Raw genomic sequence first — 13,779 nt, forward strand, 5'->3', positions numbered from 1 at the left:
GAATTTTATACTACTTGACCTTCAAATTGATTACAAAAAAAAAAAAAAAAACGCTTAAAATCGCCAACCTGGGACAACTGAGAAATTGCTTTTCTATATACAATCCAGACTTTCAGAAAAACTTGGGTTCATTTATTCCTCAGCCGAGCGTTAGGCCTAAAAACCTATGCTATTTCGACGGGTCGGGGTAAAGGTGTTAGTTCAGCGGCTGTAGCTGGCAAGAAGAGTTAGTTGCAGGGCATATGTATGTCCATTATATCCTTGCCTAGTCTGGATAAGCAGGCGTTTAATCTGCTGAAGTATACAGCTTTTGGCCTGCAATGTGTAGTACATACACACTTGAAGACGACATGAGATAGGCAGGAGTTTATGTAAATGATGTTCATTTTTGATAGCTGATCTATACATTGCCCGTTCCAAAGTTCGTGCGATGCATGTCTAGATCCCAACCGTCAATTTATTTAGATCGCATTTTTGTATGGCTAGGAGGTGACTCTACTTCAAATAGATTTCTGTTGTGATATATTATCTACGGTATAATTGTATACCCTTACACGACTCGTAAGACCTTCAAGTCAATAAAATTCGGATGTTATATGAAGGCATCCCGCGGCCGTTGTTAACAGTACGATATTTTGACAGGTATGTAGATTTCTCTACTGTGACTTGTCAATCTGCTGTGTCCATGTGTGGCAGTGAGCCAATTGCATTACATGTATGCACAAATATTGTACATTTCTTTGTCCTCACATCACGTATCTCTGTTAAATGCGGCTATGTGCAAGGATAGCAACCTTTCAAAATTGCCATTTTTCGGATTATCAAGCATCATAATTTGATTGCTATTGACGTGAGTTCCTTACTGCCATTGTATAACTTGCATGCTGCTGGGAAACAAAACTATTTTGGCCTACATCGAACAAATTTTTGTGACAAAAGGCGAAAGCGGCATCATAAAAACGAAAAGCTACACTAACAAATTACACACACAGTGGCAGTCAGAACACAACAATAGTACAAGAAACATATCATTTTGACAATCAGCACAAATTGCCTAGAGATCAGCTGCTCTAGAAACTCCACCTAATATGAATTCGCCTTGGCCTTTTACTTACAAATTCCCCCCAAGAAATATAAGTCAAATGCGATACGAAGTATTTTGCAAAGTTATAAGCACATTTTTTTTCTGTGTATAGTTACTTACCAGCACATCAACTTGATGCAGCAATACTTTCCACATTATCTTACCAGATGTGCATACCTATATTCTCCTTATTATTTTCTACACATTTACCATTCACTTTGTGCTCAACATTCCTTCCTTTTCAGGTCGATACTTATCTGCAGCTAAAAGGCACACAACTAGAGCGTGAGATGGCAGCTGAAATAATTTTGCACATACTCGATAAAGTCATGCAAAATACACAATCGCTGAATAGTCAACAGGTAAGCGACACAGCATTTCTTATCTATTTAAGACTGTAGTTTGACAAATTATACGCGAGAGCAACAGCTAAAAGAAGAGGTATTTTCATAAATCATTTAAAATTACCGTACTCGAGAAATAGCGCATTTCCCAGAAGATAATTTAAGTAGGCCTTCTTAAGTGAAGCTATTCTAAAAGACTTACCGAAGAAGGGTTTTAAAAAGGCGCTACGCGTAGGCCCTATAAATAATTAAGCGAATGAATTTCAATGCTAAAAGGCAATAAAATATATTCTATATAAGCTTTGAATAAATACTTTGCAGAAATATGATTTTGATTAATTAAAGAAGCAACTCTAGAAGAACGTCTGGAAAAGGCCTTTCAATTTATGCCACCCCATACTCAAAAAGTTATTGAGTAAGCAATACAGAGTGGAAGCACTCTTGGCTCTCAGGAAGGTCCTTTGGAACGGGTTTAATAATCTAACGGACAAATGGCGCATAGCTCGCTCTTGTAGTTCTAAGGTCTGTGCCTGCAGCAAAGCTAAATAAAAGTATCTAATAATTTTTCCTTACTATTACATATTTTTTCATTCCATTTCATTCAATTGCTTGTATATTGAATACACATACACACAATCAAACCGTGAAATGAATTTTCTTGAATGAATGCGCACAATCAAGCGAATAAATCGTGTTACATCAAATTTACGCTATGCTCCACAATTGCGCCGCCAATCGTAGCAGCAAAATAACCAAAAATAAAAAATAAAATAAAAAAAAAAAACAATTGCAACATGAAACAAAACTCGCTTCAACTAAAGCCAATAACTTGCGAAACTTTATTGGCAGTTTGGCGATGACGTTGAAAATCTTGGACTGACGCATGCAATGACTTTTCACGCGTACATAGACAACTGCAGCAACAACTGCAGCAACAATGATAACATCAATTGCTGCTGCTGTAACTTTGCACCATTGTTTGCAGTAAATTTAGAAGAAATCGTTGCAAGCGACGCAATGGCATGTAGCAAATGTGGCAAACACATTTATATACTTAAATATGTTACCTATATATGTATGTCCATATGTATGTACATTAGACAGCATCACTTCCCATGAAAAAAAAATCACCTCAGATGACAGATTTTTTTAGCTTAAACTATTTTGTCACCTGAGGGACGATTTTTCAAAAAATCCTTTAAGAAACTATTTTGATTCATAAAAACCCCAATTTTTGGAGGTATTTTCAAAGCCGTCCAGCTCACGTAAATTTTACCCTTTTCCCGAAATATTAAATATCCAAGATTTTGTAATCGCGGCGGAAAAACTGAAGGCTTTTTTGGGTGATGCAGTCTAATGTACATACATATACATATGTATGTACGAGTATATATGTACATTTGCACGTGTGCAATGCGCATACTGATACATACAGCTCAAACAAAAGCCGTAGCTACAAATACAGACGAATATGCTACACTCAAATTGCTGCTTTTCAAATGCCGCTTGTTGCTATCCTATCCGCGCGTAACTGTCGTTTGCTGTGTTGCATATCTGCGCTTGTGGCATGCAACATAGCAAATGTGTTGTAGGAAAATGTACTTGTGTTTATCCATACATACATGTGCGCGTGTGTGCAGGTTTGCATATTTTAGTGATTGCATCAGCCATGCTTGCATATTCGAGACAGTTTGATCAGCCCAACTGCATACATATCACTCGGCTGCTAGTCAGTTGCTCTGCCAACTTGCAGTTGATATTTCCTAGAAGCACAATTTTTTATTTATTGTTTGGTAATGTACCGATTGCGATTGCCAACACACAAATCGCTAACTTAGCAGCTGTACATATAGGAGTTGCGAACCCTGCTGGGAAAAATTTATGTATATATGCGAGCTTATAACCCGTATGTAGATTTGTCAGCATCGCACAAATATTGAATAATCGATTAACTATTTATTCAATGTATTTATTTACCCACTAATTTATTTTAACTTTTCGTTGAACATGTGCAAATTTATTTATTGATTTTTTTATTTTGAATTAATTATGGAAACTGAGAGAAAAAATCATTTTTCACTTAAAAAAAATAAAAAAAAAATAACAAAAACAAATTGAATTACTTTCGTGAAACGGCCAGTAAAATTCGTGTTTTTCTGAAATGTCAAAATCTATCTATCAATTTAAGTGGAAATTAACTTTAATTTAATTTTGTATTTAATTCTCATTTAAATAATTTTCAGTTTCAATAAACTATTTATTTAAGTGAGTAAAAAGTGGCTGTAAAACAGACTAGCCCAGCGAAAGCTTTCATTTGTACTGAGAGCTTTTGAAAGCTTTGGCACGCTGTGTTGTAAAAGCAGGGCTGTAACACCTCTGAGTGTGGTTATTCTGATTTAATTTTTATTTAAGTGAAGAGCATAGGTCACTTAAATCAAAATTAAAATTGATTGGGGAAACCAAAAATTCGAAAATTAAAGTAATTTTCACTTAAAAAATTTGCTGAAACTGGCTGTTAGGAAATACATTTTTTTTATATGCATGCAGTCATGATAAAAACATAACAAGGTAAAACCATTGAGAGGCAGTCTAACGTTTGCCAACAATATAATTTTAAAATTCAAAATTGAAACTCACATACACATTCTCATTTTCAATCTCAAACGACAATAATTGTGAACAATTTAATTTTTTTATTTTACATTTTATATGATTTTAAAATGTTGGCCAACGTCAGAAAAAAAATCATGGCCGACGAATTGAGAGAATGAATTTACCTTGCAACGTTTTAATCATGCATACAATTCTTCTGACAATTTTTCTACAGACAATAGCTAAAGACATATAAATCGCCAAGTTTTTAGTTATCTTAAAATATGGTATATATTAATTTTTGTATTTTTTTCGATAGGTGGCAACACTATTAATATTTTTTTTTCTTATTAATATTATTCATAAATTCTTAACAAAGTGGCATTATAGCCGCAAATTAAAATTTTAGTTTTTTTCTGATATTTCACATATCTGGCAACTCCGAATTTTCATTTTGTTTCTTTACAAACCTTTTACAGACATGTGTCAAATCCTTTGTGCTGTTCGTGAGTCACACATACGAACAGCAATTGATTTTTATATTCAAATAAAAATTTATTTTTATAGTTAAAACAAAATATAGCTCCTCTGTACCAAAACCACTGTTGACCAGAGCAATGCGGGTTTTTTTATTTTATTTAACTTCATGTTTTGAAATTTCTCTGCTTAGAAATTTTCCTATTGGCAAACTTTACATACATATATATGTTTTTTTCATCGGTATACATATACATACATACATACCTACATACATACATACAGATAAAAGTAACTGCTATATGTACATATATTTTGTTGCACGTTATCTCCTTTCTAGCAGCTATTGATTGCTCTAAAGCTAGTGAAAAATTTAAATTCAATTTAGCGTAACAATCAAGAGCGAATTGAACCAACAAGTGAACGCTTCTAACAATTTAATACCATGAAATTCTAGTACAGCCAAATTTAGACACAATTGCAACGGGTAAATTCAATCAATTGCGCAGCGACAGCGATTTGTTCCAAAGATAGTTTAATGGCGAAAGCGGAGGCATCAAATTAGTTTGTTGTGGTTTACTTATTTGTCAAGATAAGTACATAGTTTTTTTTTATATTTTTAGAAAAAAAAGCGTCCATGGGAAATACATTTGTTTAGTGAAATGACTAAATTTCAAAATCGCTACCATCACTTGAATTAATCACCGGAATATATATTCTTTTTTTTTTGCCATACAAGATGTTACTCACACGCCCTGTACTTCCTCATGCCAATATGTATGCACACTTTTCAAGCCATATTTGCATTTTGTACGCAAATAAATTATGCCAATTTTTGGGATATTAAAAGTTATCAAGTTTGGTATGACTTTTTATATCTCAAAAATTGGCATCTCTCTACATTGCCAAAATCCTTCACATACTCACACTCATTTGAACTAAATATATTCTAATGGTTCTACATAATTTCATGGCTCATAAAATCACTTGCACATTTATAACTCTATTAGTTGTATGTGAAATGCAATTTCAATGGCATAAATGACATCATAAGCATAAATTACTGAAACAAATTCTCAATTTAAATTTAGGATTATAACCAAACTGCTGGTATGTAGGAATGTGTAAAAGAATGTTGAATGTGTGAAAAAGTATAAGGGCATACATAAAATGATATGAAGACACTCAGCCACTAACAGCAGCCAGCCAGCAGACAAAATTCAAGGCGATCAAAATCAATGCAATAACTCAATTTGTATGTCTGTCGTATGCTGTTCGTAAGTAATGTGTTTTTAAAATGCTAAGCTATGCATAATAAGCAGATGCTGTTGTTACCGTTACCTACAGCAAAGGCAAGAGAAATAACAATAAACCATAACCAAATACAACAAAAAAAAAAAAAAACGAACGGCAACAATAAATGGCAAATGCAGAAAGAAAATATAAATTATGATCAAAAATTAAGCGAACATTTTTTTTATTTACAATGCGAGCGCATGTGCGACCTCCTGTTTATTTTAAAAGCGTGCATGGGTGTATGCGTTTGAGTGTTGAAAGCGCAACCTGTAATAGTTACAATTTATTTGAGTTTTTAACTGGGGAGTGAAGTCTAGGGTTCCGAAATAATATTGTACCAGATGTTATACAAACTCCATTTACTCTTCGTTCTCCAAAAATTTAGTGCAGAAATGAAGTACATATCTACCTTTTTTCTCGTTTTATAAATACTTATCTATGTACCTCAAAATTGTAAACATCGCTTCATGCCTTTTAAGTACTCTTGTTCGTAATAACAGACCACCGATGATCTCCATCATCCACCTACTATACCACTGGTCGACATACTAATACATTCAAACGATTCAAGAAGTGAGACTGTGTGCGTTACATGTACTGTTAAGCTGCCGCCTTCGTATACTTGTGAAACACACATGTGCTCAGAGAGCGTTAAGTGAGCTATGGCCTGCTGACCACTGATCTATAGATATAAAAGTTAGTGCGCCTGGACTACACTGGAGAAGTGAAACTTACGTTACATACATATCTATTTTGTCTCATAACCAATATACATACATACATATATACATGCAGTACATACTTCTGCTTTTGCTTGAGGCGGCTTGAGGCCGCTAAAGAAGTTTCACTTCAATAAAATTGTAACTGTCCGATATCTGTACCTTATAGATGTTAAAGAAAAATTAATATTTATTAGAGCAACAGAAGCCAAATCAACAATTTTTAGAATTTTTGTCTGTCTGCCTGTCTGTTTGTATGTTTGTACGCGCACACTCGAAAACTAATGCATGGAATCGAATGCAGTTTACACCGATTCACCGAAAACTAATTTGAGAGTTGCCACCTGTTTGAAAATTGCATTTTAAACAAAATTCATAAGATAAAGATAATATGAATTGCAATACGGCTGTCAATAGAAATAGGTTTGAGAAGGCTTATATTCAAAAATATTTTTTATGGAAAGTTGCCACCTGTTTGAAAATTTTTATTTGATTTAATTTATAAGATACATTAAATATTGCAATATGGGTATCAAACTAAAGAGGTTAATGAAAGTTTACTGTCAAAAATATTTTTGAGCGGAGTTGCCACTTGTTTGTAAAATTTTACTCAATTACTAAATTGACAAAATGAACGAAATATTACGATACAGGTATCAAACTGAAGAAGTTTAAGAAAGATTACTGCAAAAAATATTTTTGTAGTGGGTTGCCACCTATTTGAAAATTTTAATTCAGTTAAAGGGATAAGATATGGTAAATACTGAATTAATACATCTTTTAAGAAAGTGCACGATATCTAGAATTGAGTTATAAAGAGTATAAATGAAATTTTCAGGATTAAATACCTTCTATAAACTAATATCCTTATTCATAAAAAATTAATTATGTTTCATAAATCGAAAATTTATTTGAGAATCTCTATTCATAAAGGTCTTCAAATCTTTTTATTTATTTATATTTCAATGAAGCCATGTGAGTTTTGGAAGGGAGTAACAACTCAAACATACTTTTAAGGCGCAGTGAAACACGCCGGGTACTTGCTAGTTTGAAATAAAAATATCGAATAAGTCAAATCGTGGTTTTCCTTTTAAGGATTTTACCTTTAACGTTTAGCAGAAGGTGAAAGTAGCAGGTCCGCCCACTACTACCTAACGCAGTGAAGCGGAGAAATCTTGCGCTGCGAAATTTGGTTGCATAATAGGCTAAAATAAAAAAAAGGAATTTTCCACAGACTTTTCTGGAGACATTCACAGTGCTTTCAATAAGGGCGCCTTCAAGAGCGAGAGGGAATCGGTATGTTAATTGTGATGATGGGAAAGACCAATTCTTATGGTCCTGCTGGACCCCTGTGTGGGGCAACCACATTGGCAAAACCTAAAGCTTTACGACTTCTTTCGGTTGTAGTTTTCGAAGCTCTCATAGATTTTTCTGATTCATATAAGAACAGGAAACTGTATCTTTCTCGCCAAACGACATGCAATTTCTCATCGACTATATCTATGAATGGCCTGTAATTTATTTTTTTGTTAGGTAAAATCATGGTTTACAAACTTTTATTTTATATCCAAAAACATAAGGAAAGACACGGTCAGCTAGCTTCATCAATCGAGAGCTTTTAAAGCAGAATCCTGCTTTGGATAATGTAAAAATAAAGCAAAACTGTCTTTTATTCGCGTGCTGTATCCATAAAAAATACTTGAATAATGTAATTTATGACATTGACCTAGTTCCAGGTGAAACTCATTTTAAGATAATTTTTGTTTAGCCTCAACTTCAAAATATTTCCTTGACTTCAACTTTCTTATTTATGTATATATTGCAATTTCCTATCAATTTCCTCTTAATTTATTACTAACAAATTGTCAGCTCAGTATGCATGGCCGCATATGTATGTATGTTAGGGTGGTCCTTAAAATATCAACAACTGAATTTTGTTTTGGTCCCCCCTTTATTTTGTTCTACGTACAAAACAGAGACATTCACATAATTTCAAAATTTTGAACAAATTTTTAGTATTCGCTACCAGGATTTAAAAAAACAAAAATTTATTATTTTTTATTAAATCGTGAAAAGTCTTCAAACTTTAACTTTCACTAGATTTTACTAAAACTATTTAAACTTATTCATACAAATTCATAAACTCGCTGAGTTTTAGCTGGTCAAACTTAAGGTTTTGTGAAAGGTTTGTGATAAAAAAAAAAATTTTAAAACTTGTTTAAATCCTGGTAAATGTCTTTATTTGCTACGTTGAGCAAACTATCGGAGTACGCCATGAAGTGCATATTTTAGGGACCACCTTAATTTATGTACATACATAAGTATATAAGTTATAAAATGGAGCAATAAAATCCTTGCGCTCTGCATAATCGTGTTAGCTAACTATGCCGTATGTGCGTATAAATTTCAAGCTACTTAAATTTATTTCATCTTACTTAAGCTATTTGTTTTACTTTCATTTGGATTTATTTGTTTACTCTTTATGCTGAGCTGCTTAAGCGATTTATTACAGTTCGATTGGTAAGCAATCAATATGGGGAAATTATTTGGCAGTGAATTTTACGCTTTAGATATTTTTGGCAAATCATCCCAGTCGGAAAAGTAGTAATGCATTACATCCGTGGTAAATAGTAGAATGTATTTCTTATGAGTTCTCGATTATATTACTGCTAACTGTTAGTAATGTTACTAATGTATGTAATCAGCTTTCTAAACACATTCATTCCTCGTTACTAGGTAATGCAAAATTTAATGCCCCACTTTTCTTAGGACATCGCCCTGGGACAAAAATGCATTTTCGAATGTGAAAAGGGTACTTGTACTGATTATTTTTTCGATTACTATACATTACATTTTCCCTCTGGGATGCAGTTGACACTTATTTTGTATGTTGAAAAAATGTTAAGGTATTTTGTTTTAGTTTTGTTCGTTTGCTGCAGAAAACTTGGCAAAAATAGCAAGCGATTATAGGAAAATATGTTTAAAAAAATTATAATAATTTGCACCAGCTGAAACATTTTTTCTGCTCAAAAAAACACTGAAATTTCTTAAAGTTGAATTTTTTATTCCTCGAAAGCAGCGCTGCCCACGCCGTAGAACAAAAGCCAACAAAATAAAATCCAGCTCGCGAAAGCGCTGTTCGTGAAATTGTAGTTCTTGTGCGCAGTAGGCTCTGATGACTTTTTTAATTTTCGCTAGCTCACTTCTTGACGTACTTCGAAATAGACAGCACATTACCAGCGCACCGGTGAATTTCAAATGAATTCCAAGTGAAGCCACCTCTGCGTTGATTTCCTGGAATTTCATCGCACTACGAGCCGCACAACACAAAATGTCAATTCGCTTTCGCTGCTTCTGCCGTTTTATTTAATATTGTTGTTGTTATTGTAAGCTTCGCTAATGTAATGTAAGTATTTTTATTACTGGGGCTGTGGAAGAAATATTCTCCGAATTTCGCACGAAACATCTTCGACTTGTGATTTTTTTTTCTTCGTTTTACAACTCCAGCTCACGAATAAGTTTCTTCTGGGTTTCGCTGTTTTAAGGCCTCTACAATTAGTTGCTCATACGCCATGTATGCCTGCATGTCCAATTACTTTTTGAAACCTTAAAAGAGACAGAGAGATGGTATGGAAATTACAAAATACAATTTAAAACTCGAATTCGCAACATGCAAACCCCAAAGCCAACACGCCAAGACTTGAAAACTTCAACTAACCTCAATCACTTACGCTTAACTACTACCCCAAAGAGCCTCACTGCTGTATGCTCACGGCGTAATTTAATTACGTACGTCTTCTTCACTTAACAAACGATTACCTTTCACTTAACTTCCTGTTGTTAATACTCTTATTTTCGACCTAACTATTTCACTTTCCTATTTCACTTGCAGCAAATTAAAAAATTGCAACTCTTAACACAATCAGCAGCGTTGAACCGTGAAACAATTGCAGCATCTCAATTAGCAACATCAACATCATCCACGTCAGCAGCAGCAGCAGCAGCGGCTGCGGCCGCAGCGTCTGCAGCATCAGCCACAGCAGCAGGCAATAGTGCAATATCATCCTCATCCTCGGCCTCTGCTCCGGCAACTACAACACACACAGATGACGGCGGCGCATCGAGCTCGGCAACAGCTGGCAATGCCATGTCACCGGCACGCTCCACTTCAGCCAATTCAGCGTTAGCTACATTGTTGCGGAACGATGCTGGCGGTAGTGGTACTGGTACTGGTGGTGTTGGTGGTGTTGGTGGTGCCAACAGCATACTCACAGTCGATGAGGATTCTTTGTCGTTGGATCGCTTAAATTCGCTGCGCATCTATATGACTTCAGTGAAAACGTTGCCGTTCAATTTGAGGATTTACGGGTGAGTATTTGCAGAGTTTTGGGAGAGAGAAAAGGCGGAAATGGGAAAGAGTGTAGCACTAGAAGACTTGATTCGTTTACGTTGCAGGAAAATTGGAGATTTTTTGAAATTATGTAACTGTTTGGTAAAGATAGACAAAGTTTGTTAAATATTAGTAAGCACAACAATGGGCACTAAGGTTAAGACTTATGTGGATTAGTTATGGCATTTGAGTTTAAACTTGGGGTTATACGTTACCCTAAGCTTTTTTTTCGCCTTACCTTTGGCCGAGTTCATTTGGCCAAGTTTTATGTTGAAAATTTATACTGGAAATATTTTGATCTTAATAGGTGAAAAGCTATCGCTTTAAGTCGATTCCGTAATGAATATTATTAAATCAGAATATTAGATTTCCATAGGTATATCAGTCAACCTTTATTATATACCCATTTTTATAAAATAATCAGCTCTCTGTTATTATACGGGTATAACATAAAAAAAAACAAAAATAACGGTAGGGTAAGCCCGATACTTCTTAACTAAGTTTTAAATGCAAAGTTCAAAAAAAACTGCCGTNAACCCTAAGCTTTTTTTTCGCCTTAATTTTGGCCGAGTTCATTTGGCCAAGTTTTATGTTGAAATTTTATACTGCAAATATTCTGATCTTAATAGGTGAAAAGCTATCGCTTTAAGTCGATTCCGTAATGAATATTATTAAATCAGAATATTAGATTTCCATAGTCAACTTCCATCAGTCAACTTTTATTATATACCCATTTTTATAAAATAATCAGCTCTCTGTTATTATACGGGTATAACATAAAAAAAAACAAAAATAACGGTAGGGTAAGCACGATACTTCTTAACTAAGTTTTAAATGCAAAGTTCAAAAAAAACTGCCGTAAATTCAATATAAAATCACCGGAGAATAAAGTAACTAAATGTTGCATCTATACGAAAGAGAAGTTTCTGGAATTTTTTTCTCTGACAAAAAGCAGACTGGGTCCCATTTACAAAAAAAAAATTGACTTCCGGTCAGTGTAACCCATTTCCGGACGAAACGGGTAGTTGGTAATACGACCAAAAGATAGAGCCTCCCCGATTTGGGTTTCGTTTTCAAATAAAAACATTTTCGCCAATTTTAACAATCCAGTGCGAGTAGAAGTTCAAATGTATTTTACAGAGAGAAAATGGCACTTCCTAGAAAAATTTTGCAAACAGCAGTTACTTATATTTATCGGCAGAATCCGAAGCTGTAGGAAAAACATGTATATCCATTTTAAAAAGATGGACTTCCGCTCAGTTTAACCACAAGTTGGCCATCTCCGAATTTGTGGTTCACATTTTTCCGTTTTCCAATGAATGCGGTGGGCGGGTGGTCTATTACGTAAAATTGCTCAAATCACTCGCAGGTAAAAAAAAAAGCTCAACATTTTTCTCAATTATTTTCAAAATCTACTCATTCATACTTTCTAACCTTTCCAGCATAAAATGAAATCTATAAAAAAAAATCTCTAACTAATTAGTTACTATTTCTCTTCATCATTTTTTTTGTTCTTTCTTCTCCTCAGCGATGATTTGTTCGCGGATCAACTTTACATGGACATTGGACTCTCCACCAGCCTGCTCAACATAATGGCCAACTCAACGATATTCGCATCGGTTATCTCGTATAAAAATTTAAAAAGTTTTCTACCAAAAACTTATTACACGCGCGGCAGGTGAGTTTACCACAGAGTACATAGTTTTATGAACTAGAGAGATGAAGTGAATTCTCTAGTTTAATAGTAATGGCGGAAAGTTGTAGCATGTCCGGGAAGTTTTGGTGCTTCTTGCTTTTAATTTCATGGCATCAATTTGGTAGTTTGAAATTTTCTAAAGTAAAGTAAAATGGAAAGTTTTGACAATTCATTAGTGAAAGTACCTGCTATGACGCGAACGAAGCCAGATTTTAATGGTCAACTTGAGGCAGTTATACATACATACCTACAAAGAAATATGTATTTACGTATGTACATACATCTCTCGGTATAATCGTGCGCATTTAAGAGACAAACAAAAGCATTTAGCAAGTCAAAATATTTTCAAAATCAACCAAAATAAGTATATGTCCATACACACACACAAACACACACACACACAAAGCTTGCACGTCATGCTAAAGCGTAAACAAATACGCTCTCAAATATCAATAAATTTATTTTGTTCTGGCAGTTAAAATCTTTGTAGTAGCTCGTTCTTCTTGCTTGCTTGCTCCCCTGCGAGAGTTGCCACAGATTTAAAAGTTTTCGCACAAAGCGCCAGGCAAGCAACCACAGTTTTGCGCAAGTTTTTGACATTTTCTAAACTTTAGCATAACTGCATGCAAAATAAATTCGATTTTATTGATTTTCCATAGGGTAATAGCGCTAAATGACTTAAANGGTTCTTCTTGCTTGCTTGCTCCCCTGCGAGAGTTGCCACAGATTTGAAAGTTTTCGCACAAAGCGCCAGGCAAGCAACCACAGTTTTGCGCAAGTTTTTGACATTTTCTAAACTTTAGCATAACTGCATGCAAAATGAATTCGATTTTATTGATTTTCCATAGGGTAATAGCGCTAAATGACTTAAACTTGAGCGCCACATTACTTTGCACAAAAGCGATTGCGAAAGAACATCGTCATGAAATTTATTTAAAGTACGGAAAAACAATTTGAACATTTTTGAAATTTAACTAACTAACTAAATGACACAGAAGCCGCTTGCAAAAGCATTAATTGTGCGTAATAATGTCAAGTTGCTAGCAACAAAGATAGCGAAGTAAGTGCAGTTTTGATAGTCATACATAGAGCGGTGTCAGAATTATTAGCGCACCACACTGTATTTTTTCTATTATTTATTTTTTAACCGACTTCCAAAAAAGGAGGAGGTTATCAGTTCG

The 13,779-nt window shown here is 34.4% G+C and overlaps 1 protein-coding gene across 1 annotated transcript in view; it reads left to right on the plus strand.

Moving 5' to 3' along the window:
- Window positions 1–1,329: 1,329 nt before the first annotated feature.
- Window positions 1,330–13,779, plus strand: part of LOC108377067 (putative GPI-anchored protein PB15E9.01c) — a gene marked incomplete at both ends in the record, with an annotated part of 17,621 nt that continues 5,171 nt past the window's right edge. Inside the window, 3 exons of the mRNA XM_017633333.1 lie at window positions 1,330–1,446; window positions 10,405–10,880; window positions 12,431–12,580. Coding sequence (XP_017488822.1) covers window positions 1,330–1,446; window positions 10,405–10,880; window positions 12,431–12,580 — 743 coding nt within the window. The remainder of the gene's footprint in view (window positions 1,447–10,404; window positions 10,881–12,430; window positions 12,581–13,779) is intronic.

Source organism: Rhagoletis zephyria, unplaced genomic scaffold (assembly GCF_001687245.7).
Source record: "Rhagoletis zephyria isolate East Lansing unplaced genomic scaffold, Rhagoletis_zephyria_1.1 Rzeph_scaffold_11407, whole genome shotgun sequence".
NCBI lineage: Eukaryota > Metazoa > Arthropoda > Insecta > Diptera > Tephritidae > Rhagoletis > Rhagoletis zephyria.